The sequence below is a fragment of the Solanum verrucosum genome, unplaced genomic scaffold (genome assembly GCF_900185275.1).
Source record: "Solanum verrucosum unplaced genomic scaffold, falcon-dt-bn FXZP01000060.1, whole genome shotgun sequence".
Taxonomy (NCBI): domain Eukaryota; kingdom Viridiplantae; phylum Streptophyta; class Magnoliopsida; order Solanales; family Solanaceae; genus Solanum; species Solanum verrucosum.
This window is the reverse complement of record NW_026020129.1, coordinates 10,935,661-10,948,089: the sequence shown is the minus strand read 5'-3', so window position 1 is coordinate 10,948,089 and position 12,429 is coordinate 10,935,661. Positions and strand designations below refer to the sequence as shown.

The window sequence follows — 12,429 nt, the reverse complement described above, 5'->3', positions numbered from 1 at the left end:
AAATTCAAATAGTTTAATCCAAAGTTATAAAATATAAGACAAAATTCTAGTGTCATATAACTAAAAACTTAAAACTTGAAAATTGTTTACTATTCCTAATGTCACGACTATATAAGGAAATTACTTTTCTAAATGTTAATTGTAACATTGTGATACGTATAGTAGTTTTTTAACGGTTACAAGAAGACCTTTGTTGAAAAATTAAAATGAATTGTAGCTTGAAATAAAAAGGTGATGATATGGAAAGAAGATTGAATGCATTATTATGTCGCTATATGGGAAAATTATAAATTTGTATACTAAAAAAGACTTTAAAATGGTATTTAAATATGCATAGTATATACTTGTTCTAATTATCATAAATAAAAAGTTTCATTTTTTTAGATTTTAGTTTGAGTTGTCCAAACGAGTGACTAAATTAGGTTAAGTTTCTATTTCTCATTAATTAGTACATATACCTACCTTTTTGGTTCCGACATTTCCCGCTTCCCGGATATATATTCTTATTTATTCTCCTTTTTCTGCTTATGATAGTTTTATATCCCGTTCTAAACTTAATTTATTTGAATCAATTACTTTTAGGTAACTAAACACTGTACTTGGTGTGCTAAATTTTATACATAGCAAATGAAATGCTACCAAACATAGTACTAATTATGCTAGTTTTAAAACATGCCTAAGTCAACTTCCTAACCAGCATCTAAATGATCCCTTAGTTTATGATATTCTGATGACAGAACATCAACTCGGAAAATGACCATTTTGGTGAGTTATGATTGAGAATAAAAAATGTTTTAGCTATAGAGAGCCCTTTAATCTTTATTTTCATTCATATATTTGTCATACGAAAAGCGATGCAGCAAGAAGTTGAAACAATTGCAAATATTAATGTATTGGTTGTAATAGTATCTTGATATATTTCTACTAGGTAAAAGTCATTAATTTCTCTTTCTTCTACCTTTTCCTTCCCACTTTATTCATTGGATGAAGATTACTTCTAGGTATGACTTGTTTGTGAAGCACAGGCTTATTATCATTCATTTCGTAAAACAACAAAATACATCTTAATCTCAAATTAATTTGCATATCGCTCTATTTCTGCCCCCTTCATTATCACTACCTTGAACATACCCGTTAGTGATACAAGTTACTACAAGAAACCCTCTTTCTCAAAGCTTGAACACGTTCTAATTGTAAAGAGGAAATAAGAGGAATGGGAAATTTTTATCCGACTAATACTATTGATAACTCAAAGGAGTCCTTTGAGCTTCAACAGTATCATGATCACATTGTCTAACAATATCTAACACAATATGATAAGCTAAAGTTAGATAGTAGTTGAGCAATAGCAACAATTCCACCTTATACATATATCAATTAAAATACAACATGCTTTAGCAATAAACAACAAAACTAACTTACGCTAGATGTGTAGCTGCAAATTATGCTACATTCTTGTATATCCACGATAACTTGAGTCATAGGTTTGTGCTTCTAACCCATGTGGTTCTGCCCTTCCCCGAAACCCGCACATAGCGAGAGCTTTAGTGCATCGGCTTCCTTCAAACACATGTGCTTCTAGGAACGATTCTCAAAATTTTTATGAACATCAACAGATGTAACTGGATTTGATGGATCAAAGGATGCCTGTCAAGGAAGTGTGACGGTAAATAAACAGCCAAAAGCTATATCAAGAATAAATTAGACACATCAGTTAAAGAGTAATATTTCCTCATATCCTATTCTGAAGAGTGTTTTTTGAACTTCAAAGTTTTCAGATTCCATGGATTTACTCAAATTACAGAATAGAAATTCCAGTGTACGAAACTCCTCATGTTCATGGGGAGTTAAACATGCAAAATTGCCAATAAGACACATGCAAACAGCCAAAATATTTACGTAGTTAACCAAATAGTGGAATAAATTATTCAAGTATCAAGTACCAGTTCTAAACTCAACAAATATGATAAAACAACATTTATACCAAGAATGTTTACATATTTATTTGCTAGCATGTTATTTTCTAATTACCGTGACTTAACCAGTCCAATAAGGTAGGATTGGCTATGTACAGAGGAGAAACAACAAGAAACAGAATAATGATAAAACCATATCACTATACAAGTATGGATATCATCACTTCAAACAAAACTTAGCATGCGATAAAAGAGAAAAACAAAAGAGAACCAAACAATTAAGTCTCAAGTCACACAACATAAAGGGTCCATAACAACAGTAAACAATCTACTTCTTGCATTTAATTGTTTCTCCATCAGTATATTTGTCATCATTTTTTCCTAATCTTAACGGCATCATAGAAATGTTGATCCTCCTAAGAGGCTTCCAAGTAATCCAATCAGACATCAGAAAGTTCCATTATATTCAAAAAGAAAATTTATACAAATCTATTAAAGATGTTCACATTTTATTAATGAGTAGAAACTTCCTAAAGAAAACACTAAGGAAAATTACATTTTCTTTGATAAATCCTTCAGCCATCCAACACAACATACCTTGAAGCAAGCTAACAACTAGTGAGAGTACCTTTGTCCAATTATATGAAAACCAAAAAGATGCATCAGCCAAGTCTGAAGATAAATGACATGTTGTGAATACTATTTTAAAAAATCTAGTTGACTTCCGGTGTAAAACAAGAACATGTAGAATCACAAAAAGAGTAAATATAGAAAAATGGCTCACTCAACAAGGATTTGGTGTGACCCAAATTGGAGGACAGACACGGCTGAGGGAACACCATATAATGTGGCAGGATACTGCCATCTGCTAAGTTGAACACCCCCATGTCCAAGCCGCCACCTTCTTTAAACTGGAGGTATGCACCCAAACAATCATCTGTAATATAACTATGATCGGGCTTGATTCCCGGAAGTTGAGAAGCTTGGACCCAAAGAGAAGCATCACACCCAAGAAAAAAGCTTTATCCCCTAAATCCCTAGCCGCTATAACCGATTGCATAAAAGTTGCCACTGAAATATAACACATCATTGATATGTCCTTGATAGGTCAATTTTTTAATCCCGGTCCATAAAAAATCTCCTGGTCTGCATAAACTGAGCGACTGGATGTTTTCCCTCAATTACCATGAGAATGTAATCAGACGTATCAATAAGAATTAGCTGTCAGAACTGCTTTATGTATAAAGGTCCATGGTTGTAAAGCCTTGATGGATTGATAACGTTCGGTGGTATTTTGATGTGGCAATTGTATTTGAACACCAGACAATGGATTAACAGACCGATTTCACCTCCTTTCCGACTCTGATAACCCATCACATAGACTCCATACATCATTTTCCAGGGCTCCTGGAATCCTCTTATTCAAATCATGCTATTGTAAAGACTAAGAATTTCCTACATTTGTTATCATTCTATTCCACAGCCACCATAAGCTATGGAACCTAAGCAACTTACTATTAACATTGTCCTTGGGGGTTACACAGTGCCCCAATGTGCAAACATGCGAAAATTAAGGTAATTCCCAATTAGATCTATACGTCAACAATTATAACCAACAATTCACGTTCAAATCCCGACCAATCATTCATTTTTCTCGTTTTCAATCCCCTAGCTAACGAAAGGATTTAATAAAATTGGGCAAATGGACGGAAAATACCTAATTTATGTGAACTGAACTCCCGATGAAAACTGATGAAATGGACAAGCAAACCGGTGACTGTTCATCAACCAAGTCTTGCAGCGGAGACGGCGGAGCTCCCTATCAGTGTTCTCCGGGAGCTCCAATACCGGAGTTTCACCGGAGATGACGAGCGTTGAGAGGGGCGGAGCTCCCCATCAGCGTTCGCCGGGAGGTCGAACACTGAGAGGGAGCGGAGCTTCCAATGAAGCACACTGTTCGAAGAGATGTGTTTTTTGAAAGGATATAAAGCAAATTTTTCAGTTACATTTTGGACTTTGCTTTTACTACACAAAATTGTTGAGAAAATATCAAAATGGTCTCAAATATATTGGTTATGTATTATTTTAGTCCATTTTTATATATCACTAGTCAAAATAGTGTTTAATGTATTTAAAATAAATTATCATTTAGTCCTTTATATATATATCACATAATCGAACTGTATATTATTTGGTCATAAATTTTGAAGCGGAAATTTCAAAAACCCAAAAACTAGTTTGAGCCATTTTTAGAAAATTTATAAATATTTGAAAATTAGATTTTCTAAATCTTCTTAAATATTTGGTCAAACATTAGCTTAATGTATATAAGAGTTTGTTTATCTAGTCCTTCATATATATTATGTAATCGAAATAGTACTAATACATCATTTTAGTCCTAAACTTCACAATGCAACTCAAAAAATTTGTTAAGTTTAACCACCCACATCGTAAAAGGAAGCATTTATGTGCGTCTATAATAATGGAGTAGACATTTTTCTTATAAAACATAGGTTTTTTCTTACAACAAAAAACGTAGTTGGATTATGATTTTAAAAATATAAATATACATTGATTATTAGTACAAGAGTTCCCATTAAAGGTAACAAAGTTAACCTTTCTTCTTATCATAAAAAATATGATTTTACAAATAAATATATACATCGATTATTAGTAGAAGAGTTTCCATTAAAGGTAACAAAGTAAACCTTTCTTCTCATCATAAAAAATAGTTATTGCCGAAAGATTTCACTATGTCGATATTAATAATGAACATACTAGTTTTGTCTGTAATCTTTTACCCTGCATATACACCAATTCCTCATAGCTTATATGTATATTAATTATATGAATTTCTAAATGATGAAACAAAAGTCGTATTTATTTTATACATGAATAACTTATTGCCTAAGGGGTCGTTTGATAATTAGTTTGAAGGTGAGTTATACAAGTATAAAATAAGAAAATTGTTTCAAGAAAAAAAATTGTGTTACTATCACAAGACAGATACATACAGACAAATTGTTAAGTTTATTAAATAACTCCTCCACACTTGTATAGTAAGTACTCATACATCCTTAACGAAGGGTCTTGGTTCAAGTTCTCCTAGGTACGAAGTCGTCTCTACTAAGAGAGCAGTTTATCCCCTTTATGAGACTTTCCGATGGGAATCAAAATTAGTAGATTCCAATGCGAGTATCAGACACCAAGCGGGAAACAAAAAACAAAAACTCCTCCACACCCATATATTTAAAAGGGATACTGTAATGTGCACAAGAATCTAAAAACACAGAAGGTTTAATTCTTTAAACAGGAGCCTCAAGAAACATGTATCTTGTGTGGACATCCAAAGTAATAACTCATGAGAATAAGCAAAGGGCTTCACAGACATTGTTGCCAACTTTGTACTAAAATTTTCTCAACTATGGCTAAGAAGTGAACACCTATAGACCACAGAAAATAAAAACTTGAGAATAAAATCAAACTCAAAGCAAGAGTGGAACATGGAGACAAAGCATACATCCAGTTCTCTACTTCTCTTCCAGGCGACGCAACACTGATTCTGCAAAACTCTGCTGCCTGGAGATACAAAACAAACAAACCGTGACTTCAAACTTTCATAACCTTGAAATGATCAGTACAGTAACCATCATCCGACATAGCAGGTAAAGGAAAGCATCTGAACAGCACAAAGCATTAAGTCTATACTACTTGAGGGGGGGAGGAGGAGGGAGCAATATAGCAAACATACTTCCTCTCTCGATGCTTGGGGCTAGGACGAGAGTATTTCAAATATCCATCCCAAGGAACCTTTTTAAGACCTGCTCTAACAGAAATGATGTCCCTCACCCTGAAAGAGAAAATTGGCAAGGATTTCCTTAAATACAAGTTCCGTCGAAAAATTAATTTCTAACATCTGATAAGATGAATGCTCCTGTTGGAACAATAGTTACTGCTTTTCAGAATGGGAAATTTTACCTCTCTGCAAACTCGATTGGAGTCTCCCCGGGTCTTATATTCTGAGGTTCCAGGTACCAAACATCACAGACAACAGCCCAAGATGTCATGAGCTGCAAGAGGTGTGTTGTGAAGGATTGTCTGCATTTAATAGAAGAAAGGCAAACTTTAAATTAGCAAACAAAAACAGGAGAGAAGATAGATTATAACGAAATGAATACCAACCAACAAACCAGATAAGCAATTTGGCATTTAGAAAACCTTACTTTTTACTATTCCAAAAGGCGTCAACAAAAATTTTGTTGTACTTGATTGCAACAGGACAGACGGTGCAGCCGAGTTCAAATGCTCCCTATTCATCATGCATGAAAAGGGATAGAGGCATACAAACCATAAGCTTAAACACTTGGAGAACCACATTAAGAAAAAAAAAATACTAAAATATTACTGAAGATCAGAAACAACATAAAATGGAACTTTTCAGTTTCCCTCTGTAACCAATTACTCACAAGAAAGAACTCCTCGTAATTGAAGGGGGAATTTTCAAAAGACCTATAATTTGGGGCAAGGAGAGCTCAACCATTAATTTTTTTTAAAATGAATGAATTCATTGGGCCTACCTTTTTGAACATGACGGTGTAGTGGTTATTTACACAAGTTCCCTCAGGGAATATAAGAAGAGGGTTGTTATCGGCCCCTTCAACATGTTGCCTCAACCTGAAAAATTAAAATAGGGGATAAAAACAGAGCAAAATGAGATGCTAGAATGAGTCTTCGGACATCACGTACTTCTTTGCTACAATTTCACGATCCTTGGCTTCTGAGCGGTTGAACCAGATACAGCCAACACCTTCTAAAATGGTGCTCTGCAGTAGTCCTGCAAAAATATTATTTCTAATGAGAAATTGATATACGGAAGAGGAGACATAAAGAATCACTTCTAAATTTTATCCTTGCAGTTATACGAAGACAAGTTTGCAGCTTAAAGTTCCCTAAGCACGCGTGTCACTTTTCTTCTCAAGTACCTACAGAAAGGTAACCTAATACCCTTGAAGGTCGCATGCTTAGGTAGAGAGGGAATTCAGAAAAAGAATAAACGGAAGTGAAAGCATAACAAAGCATTCTGATCAGTAACTACAGCAAAATAACACGGAAATCGAAGTACAACTAATAGTGCAGTTGTGCCACACAATTCAAATACTTTGAAACAATTGAACGGTACCCCTCCATTACTGACAAGGTGAATTACAGTACAAGGGTCATGCTTGCATCGCCCCTATTGACACACTTTAGCAGGGATGGGTATAGCACCTTATACACCTTAAGGTCTGAACATAAGCAAATGTAATGCTAGAAATTAAGCAAGTGATTAGCAAGTTAGACTAAATTTTGGCCTAGATAGTAGACTGCACCAGTAGGCAGTGAAGAAGATCTAATTAACTTGTTGTTTGTAATTGGCCTGGTGATCTAATAAAACTCTATGCATACAAGATTCTAAATTCATAGAAATAACCAATTATCAAAATAGTAACTGGTGAAATGTCTTTTCTAGACTAGTACAAACAAGGCTTTGAATTCTGCCCGTACAAGATTTGCTTGCCCAATGAAAGAGGTAAGGAGGAGGGGTAGCAATATAAAATAACTTGGAGCTAGTCAAGCAAAAGCTCTTATAATCATGAACAATATGGTTTTGTTGATTGAAATTCAAATAGCACGATAACAAATAGAAGGTATAGACAGTCAAACCATAGTTACACTAAGCTTCAATAATTGTTTTCCACATCAAATGCACTCAGTTTGCACTCTGCACTGAATTTTTGCTAATTAGCTATGCAGTTTGCAGAACAACATCCACAAGAGTCTTGTCTGAGAAAAATATTCTTTTATTAAAAAAAGGTCCAACTAGCATGGCCAGAAGTTAAGAGGGTCTACACAGCCAACTTATAGTTACCTAAGCTTCAATATACACCTATGTATTTTTTGACTAGTAAAGTAAACCAAGTTCAACTCTAAGTTCAGATCAATGCACTCACTCTGCACCAAATATCTGTTAATTTGCTTATGCAATTATCATGACAAAATCTGCAAAATTCTTTCCAAACACCCTGTTCTTGAATCATTACCAGAATTATAGGTTCTAAGAAAATTTTGAAATTTAACTGTTGAGGTGTTATTAAACCTTAACTTTAGAAATGCTCCATCCCAAGATTGTATATTTAGGTTTAGCCATTAATATGCATGTCTTCATATTAAAGCTCAGAAACTTTTGAATGACGCACAAAAAGAACGCAAACAATGCAAATGCTTTAGAACTCTTACCGACCCACCCAGGATGCTTCTGCATGATCACAGCAAATGCAGTCATCTGCTCTAAGACAATAAAGTCAATCATTGAAGTGTGATTTGCCACAAAAACCTGTCAATAAAATGCATAAGGCGACTTTAGAAGTATCAAAGAAGATGTTTCACATGTTGATTTCTATTATAGCAGCAGATGTACCTGTTTAGGTCGTATGCTAGGTCGTGGGCCATGGTATTTGACAACCCCAGTCCAAGATGCAACAAAGAAACTGCATATCAGCTCCACCAGGCACCTCTAAGAAAATTAACCAAGGCAAGGGATAACAGAAACCTTAATATGTATACATACTCTTCAAAGGAATAACAGAAGTGCAAAATAAGCAAGTCTAGGCATCTTAATTCATAATAGATAACTTCCCAACATATTGCCAATTTATCTTACTCAGGTGGGCCCAAAAATTGGATGGGGGTCAAGCCGCTGTCGGTCGGGAGCCGGAGGATGACTCAAGTTGATTTGAATATTGTATTTCTTATTTGAATATTCTTGTTTGATTTGAATGTCTTTTTTAATACTGCCGTTTTTTATTATATACTTGAGTACTGGACACTGGTAGATTGGTTTCTTTCCATCATAGGGATAGTATTCCACAACACATAATGCCATTAAATACTGCCAATAAGTTTTTTAAATTAGGGATAGTTTCTGTCGCATTGTCTTTGATGGTTTTTGTTTGAATGTCAACCGGCTACAAAGGAAAAAAAGGTCATTTGGTGAACCAAGAAAAGAAGAAAGACAGACAGAAGCTTCAGGCTTCAGCTGAAAAAATAAACGAACAATGAGCATAGTGTATCTGAATTTCTTCTATGACTATTTTTGTTTGCAAAAGCTATTTATTGAAACAGATGTAGCAGATTCCTTGTGTAATGTTTCAATGTGTTTCACCACATTTTTTATCCAAGATCATACTTGAACATATACACAGATGTTGCAGAAACCTGGTCCAGACACAATAAGTAATTTCCAAAGCTAATCAACATAATGAAGTGTTCCATTTCCATAGCTAATTGCATTTCGTAATGTTTGCAGCTAGAGTAATTTCTGTTCATACAGTGAAATCCCATGCTTGCTTCAATTGTTTGTTTTGGAACATATTCCTATTTCTCGGGAAATCATATTGCTCAAGTTTCAGTAATTTCTATGTGCATGCCAAGTTAAAAGAACTAGTCTTTCCATCATCTTAACAAGTAGCATAGTGTAAATAAAGCAGCTTTAACAAATTGTACAAACAAGCATATATATACAAAGCTCTCTTCAAAACCAGTTTCCGTATCAATATCTGCCATAATTTGCCAAAGTCTTATGAACTAAACTTGGTTTCCTCATACAGTAGTGTGCCTGCTCTTGTTTGAACCCAATTGTTCAGTATTTCACCAGACAGAATGCTGAACATTGCAGCTGATGGACTCTCTGGTTAGCTTAAACATATTTCTTTGAGCATGCAGTTCATTTTCTAGGCCCAGTTCAGCACAGGCTTATTGGCTAATTACCAAAGAAATTTTTCTTAATCTATGGAGTTCCTTTCCGCTAAGCGGGTGATGTTTTTCTTAACCATATTTCTTTGAGCATGCAGTTCTTTATACGCCTAGTTCAGCACAGGCATATTAGCTAATTACCAAAGAAAATTTTCTTAAGCTATGGAGTTCCTTTCCATTAAGCGAGTGATGTTTCTCTTAATGTGTGACTCACAAATTCCTTATAAGATGAATATAATTTTCTCCACAGTAAGGCCAAGGATAAAGATAAACGTTATCATATATATATTGTGAGCAAATGCCAACCAAAGTGCAGTCCTCAACTAAAAATAATAGAAGAGAAAATTTAAGTAAACTGGGTAGCAAGAGAGATACCTCTAGCTTTTTCCTGAACTTATCGTGCCCTTTCAGAAGTAAATGCACCGGGATATAGCAAGACAGAAATATTATCCATCCTATTGTCAAGACAATGACTCTGCAATTGAATTAGAAACAAAGGATGAAAAGAGTGAGCTTTCAATGGGGTAGTGAAAAGCTATTGCAATAGGTGACTAAAATTAGTTCATGATTAGGACTCAAATGAGAAAAATAAAAGAACTGAAAGAGACTAAACCTTATAGGAAAAAGAATTCCATATCTAACAACAACCCCTAAGCACCATAAAGGAAACAAATAGATGTTCCAGTTCCAAGGTTCTGGTGGATTTGACTTGAAGCATCGGGTGAAAGAATCCTGCAAAAAACGAATGGATATACGCAAATGAAAATGGATAATTAAACTTCATGAAACTGAAAGGCCAAGCTTCAAATAAAACTTTTGACAAAATCCAAAAGAAGTAGAGGTCAAATTGTTTTTTGGTAGTGCAAGAATTGGCAACTTTGCAGTCAAGGTGGTTAAATAATAAATCAATTGGCACGCGTCAGAAAATAAGCAAATGGGCAGTTGACAGAGCAAAAGTGACATCCGAGTTGAATGTCTAGTATATCGCTAACCCAGTCCTTCTCCTTTATGTTCTTTTAAGACTACAGCTTTAAGTTGAATACTCAGACACATGCATGAAATTGGAATATTTTTTCTTAGGTAACTTTAACTCCTTTCATTTCCTTTTTTTTATAATGATAAATCCTTTCATTTCCTAAAACCTCGATGTGATTATATCACTTAATAGAAGGGGGGAAAATTACCTCTAGGAAAATTATGATGAGAAAGATATGCTGAAATATACAAATGGGATTTCCTGAATTATTAGGTTGAGATCCAAACTACTTCTTTTCAACACATACATAATAATAATAGTGGCCTATCTAAAACTTTCTCAAACTATAAGAGCAGTCCAAAACCAAGTCTTGGAAAAATCTAGAGGGCAATTGTTGCCTCATTTGCTTTGTATATTGCTATATGTGGTACTAATTAGTAATTGCATAGCTTCCTACTCTTCTATGTGTAGTATTATTTGTTGCATCATTTGCTTTGTACCTTCCTATTTGGTTGTTGCATTTTTCTTGAAACCCTGCTTCAATATCATTCCTAATCAGCCAATGGATCTATCGAAAATAGCCTCTCTACCCTCAGAAAGGTAGGGGTTAGCTCTGCGTACATCCTCCCTCCCAGACCCAATGTGTACATCCTCCCCCCCTTTGCTTTGTATCTTGCTATGTGAGGTACTATTTATTAATTGCATAGTTTCCTATTCTTCTATGACTAGTACTGTTTGTTGCATCATTTGCTTTGTACCTTCCTATTTGGTTGTTACATTTTTCTTGAAATCCTGCTTTCATAACATCCCTTTTCAGTAAAGAGTCCACCGAAAACAACCCCTCTGCCCCAAAAAGATACGGGTAAGCTCAGCGTACATCGTACCATCCCCAAACCCCACCTGTAAGTAAAGGTCAATTGTTTATGGAAGTGCAACAATCAGTAAATTTGAAGCCTGCTTTCATAACATCCCTTTTTCATCCAAGAGTCTATCAAAACAACCTCTCAACTCCAGAAAAGGTACCCGTAAGCTCAGCCTACATCCTACCCTCCTCAAACCCCACTTGGAAGTAAAGCTCAATTGTTTATGGAAATGCAACAATCAGTAAATTTACAGTCATGGGTCGATGTAAGATTGAAATTCAATAACAGAAATTTTCACTCACGTCAATAATTGCACCAGCAGCCTCGGTTAAGGTGGGAGATATATCGAGCAAATCACGCCTGAAAACACAAATTAAACCAAAAGGGGTTACATAAAAATCAAAACTTTGGAACATTTAAAGCACCAAAAGAAGAAGGGGGAGAAAAGGGGATTACAATCGAAGCTTTCCATGGGGTTCTTGAATGGATCCAGTAGGAAGATAATCTTCAAGATTGGGTCGATCAAAGTCCAATTCAGAGCTTGAAGATTTAAGATTACTCATGATTTTGATATCAACAATACAAAGAACCTGTTCCTTCTTGATATACACACACAGAGAGCATTCACTAGCTTCACTCACTTCAAGAAGATGCCCTTTTCAGAAAGAACAGATTATGAAATTTTCAGAAATTAAAATCATAAGCAATAAATTGCAAATGAGAATTACGGTTGAGTTGGTGTAACAAAAACACAAGGTCGAGATTGATTGTTTTTTTCCTTAATCTCTTTTTAATTAAGCTAGTCATATTAAACTTACTAAATAAAATTTATTTATTTATTTTGGTGATTTGTGAATTATCGCAGAAGGAATTCAAGATGGAG

At 34.8% G+C, this 12,429-nt stretch overlaps 2 protein-coding genes across 3 annotated transcripts in view; both read right to left on the bottom strand.

The window, feature by feature from the left end:
* LOC125826249 (F-box protein At2g26160-like) overlaps nt 1-12,429 on the bottom strand; it is a 43,854-nt gene that overhangs the window by 30,430 nt on the left and 995 nt on the right. The gene's annotated exons all lie outside the window — the stretch shown is intronic.
* On the bottom strand, nt 62-12,264 carry LOC125826251 (glycerol-3-phosphate acyltransferase 9). 2 transcript variants are annotated; one of them, XR_007442935.1, is made up of 13 exons: nt 12,003-12,264; nt 11,849-11,906; nt 10,321-10,439; nt 10,083-10,182; nt 8,374-8,469; nt 8,193-8,289; nt 6,663-6,750; nt 6,494-6,590; nt 6,140-6,225; nt 5,895-6,014; nt 5,668-5,766; nt 5,388-5,495; nt 62-74 (listed from the first exon to the last, which is right to left on the bottom strand). XR_007442935.1 is itself a non-coding variant. In XM_049505569.1 (12 exons), the coding sequence occupies exons 1-12, from the start codon at nt 12,107-12,109 to the stop codon at nt 5,447-5,449; spliced, it is 1,116 nt and encodes a 371-aa protein (XP_049361526.1). In that variant the 5' UTR covers nt 12,110-12,264; the 3' UTR covers nt 5,283-5,446. The 2 variants fall into 2 exon arrangements, 1 of the variants encoding a protein (XP_049361526.1); XM_049505569.1 differs by lacking the exon at nt 62-74 and having other exon boundaries at nt 5,283-5,495.

Excerpts from the sequence above, each read along its gene's own strand:
- LOC125826251 (XM_049505569.1), bottom strand. The coding sequence starts at position 12,109 with ATGAGTAATCTTAAATCTTCAAGCTCTGAATTGGACTTTGATCGACCC. Across the intron at positions 10,440-11,848 it reads CTGCTGGTGCAATTATTGAC|GATTCTTTCACCCGATGCTT; the intron begins GTGAGTGAAAAT and ends CGTTTTTTGCAG. Across the intron at positions 8,470-10,082 it reads AGTTCAGGAAAAAGCTAGAG|AGGTGCCTGGTGGAGCTGAT; the intron begins GTATCTCTCTTG and ends TAATTTTCTTAG.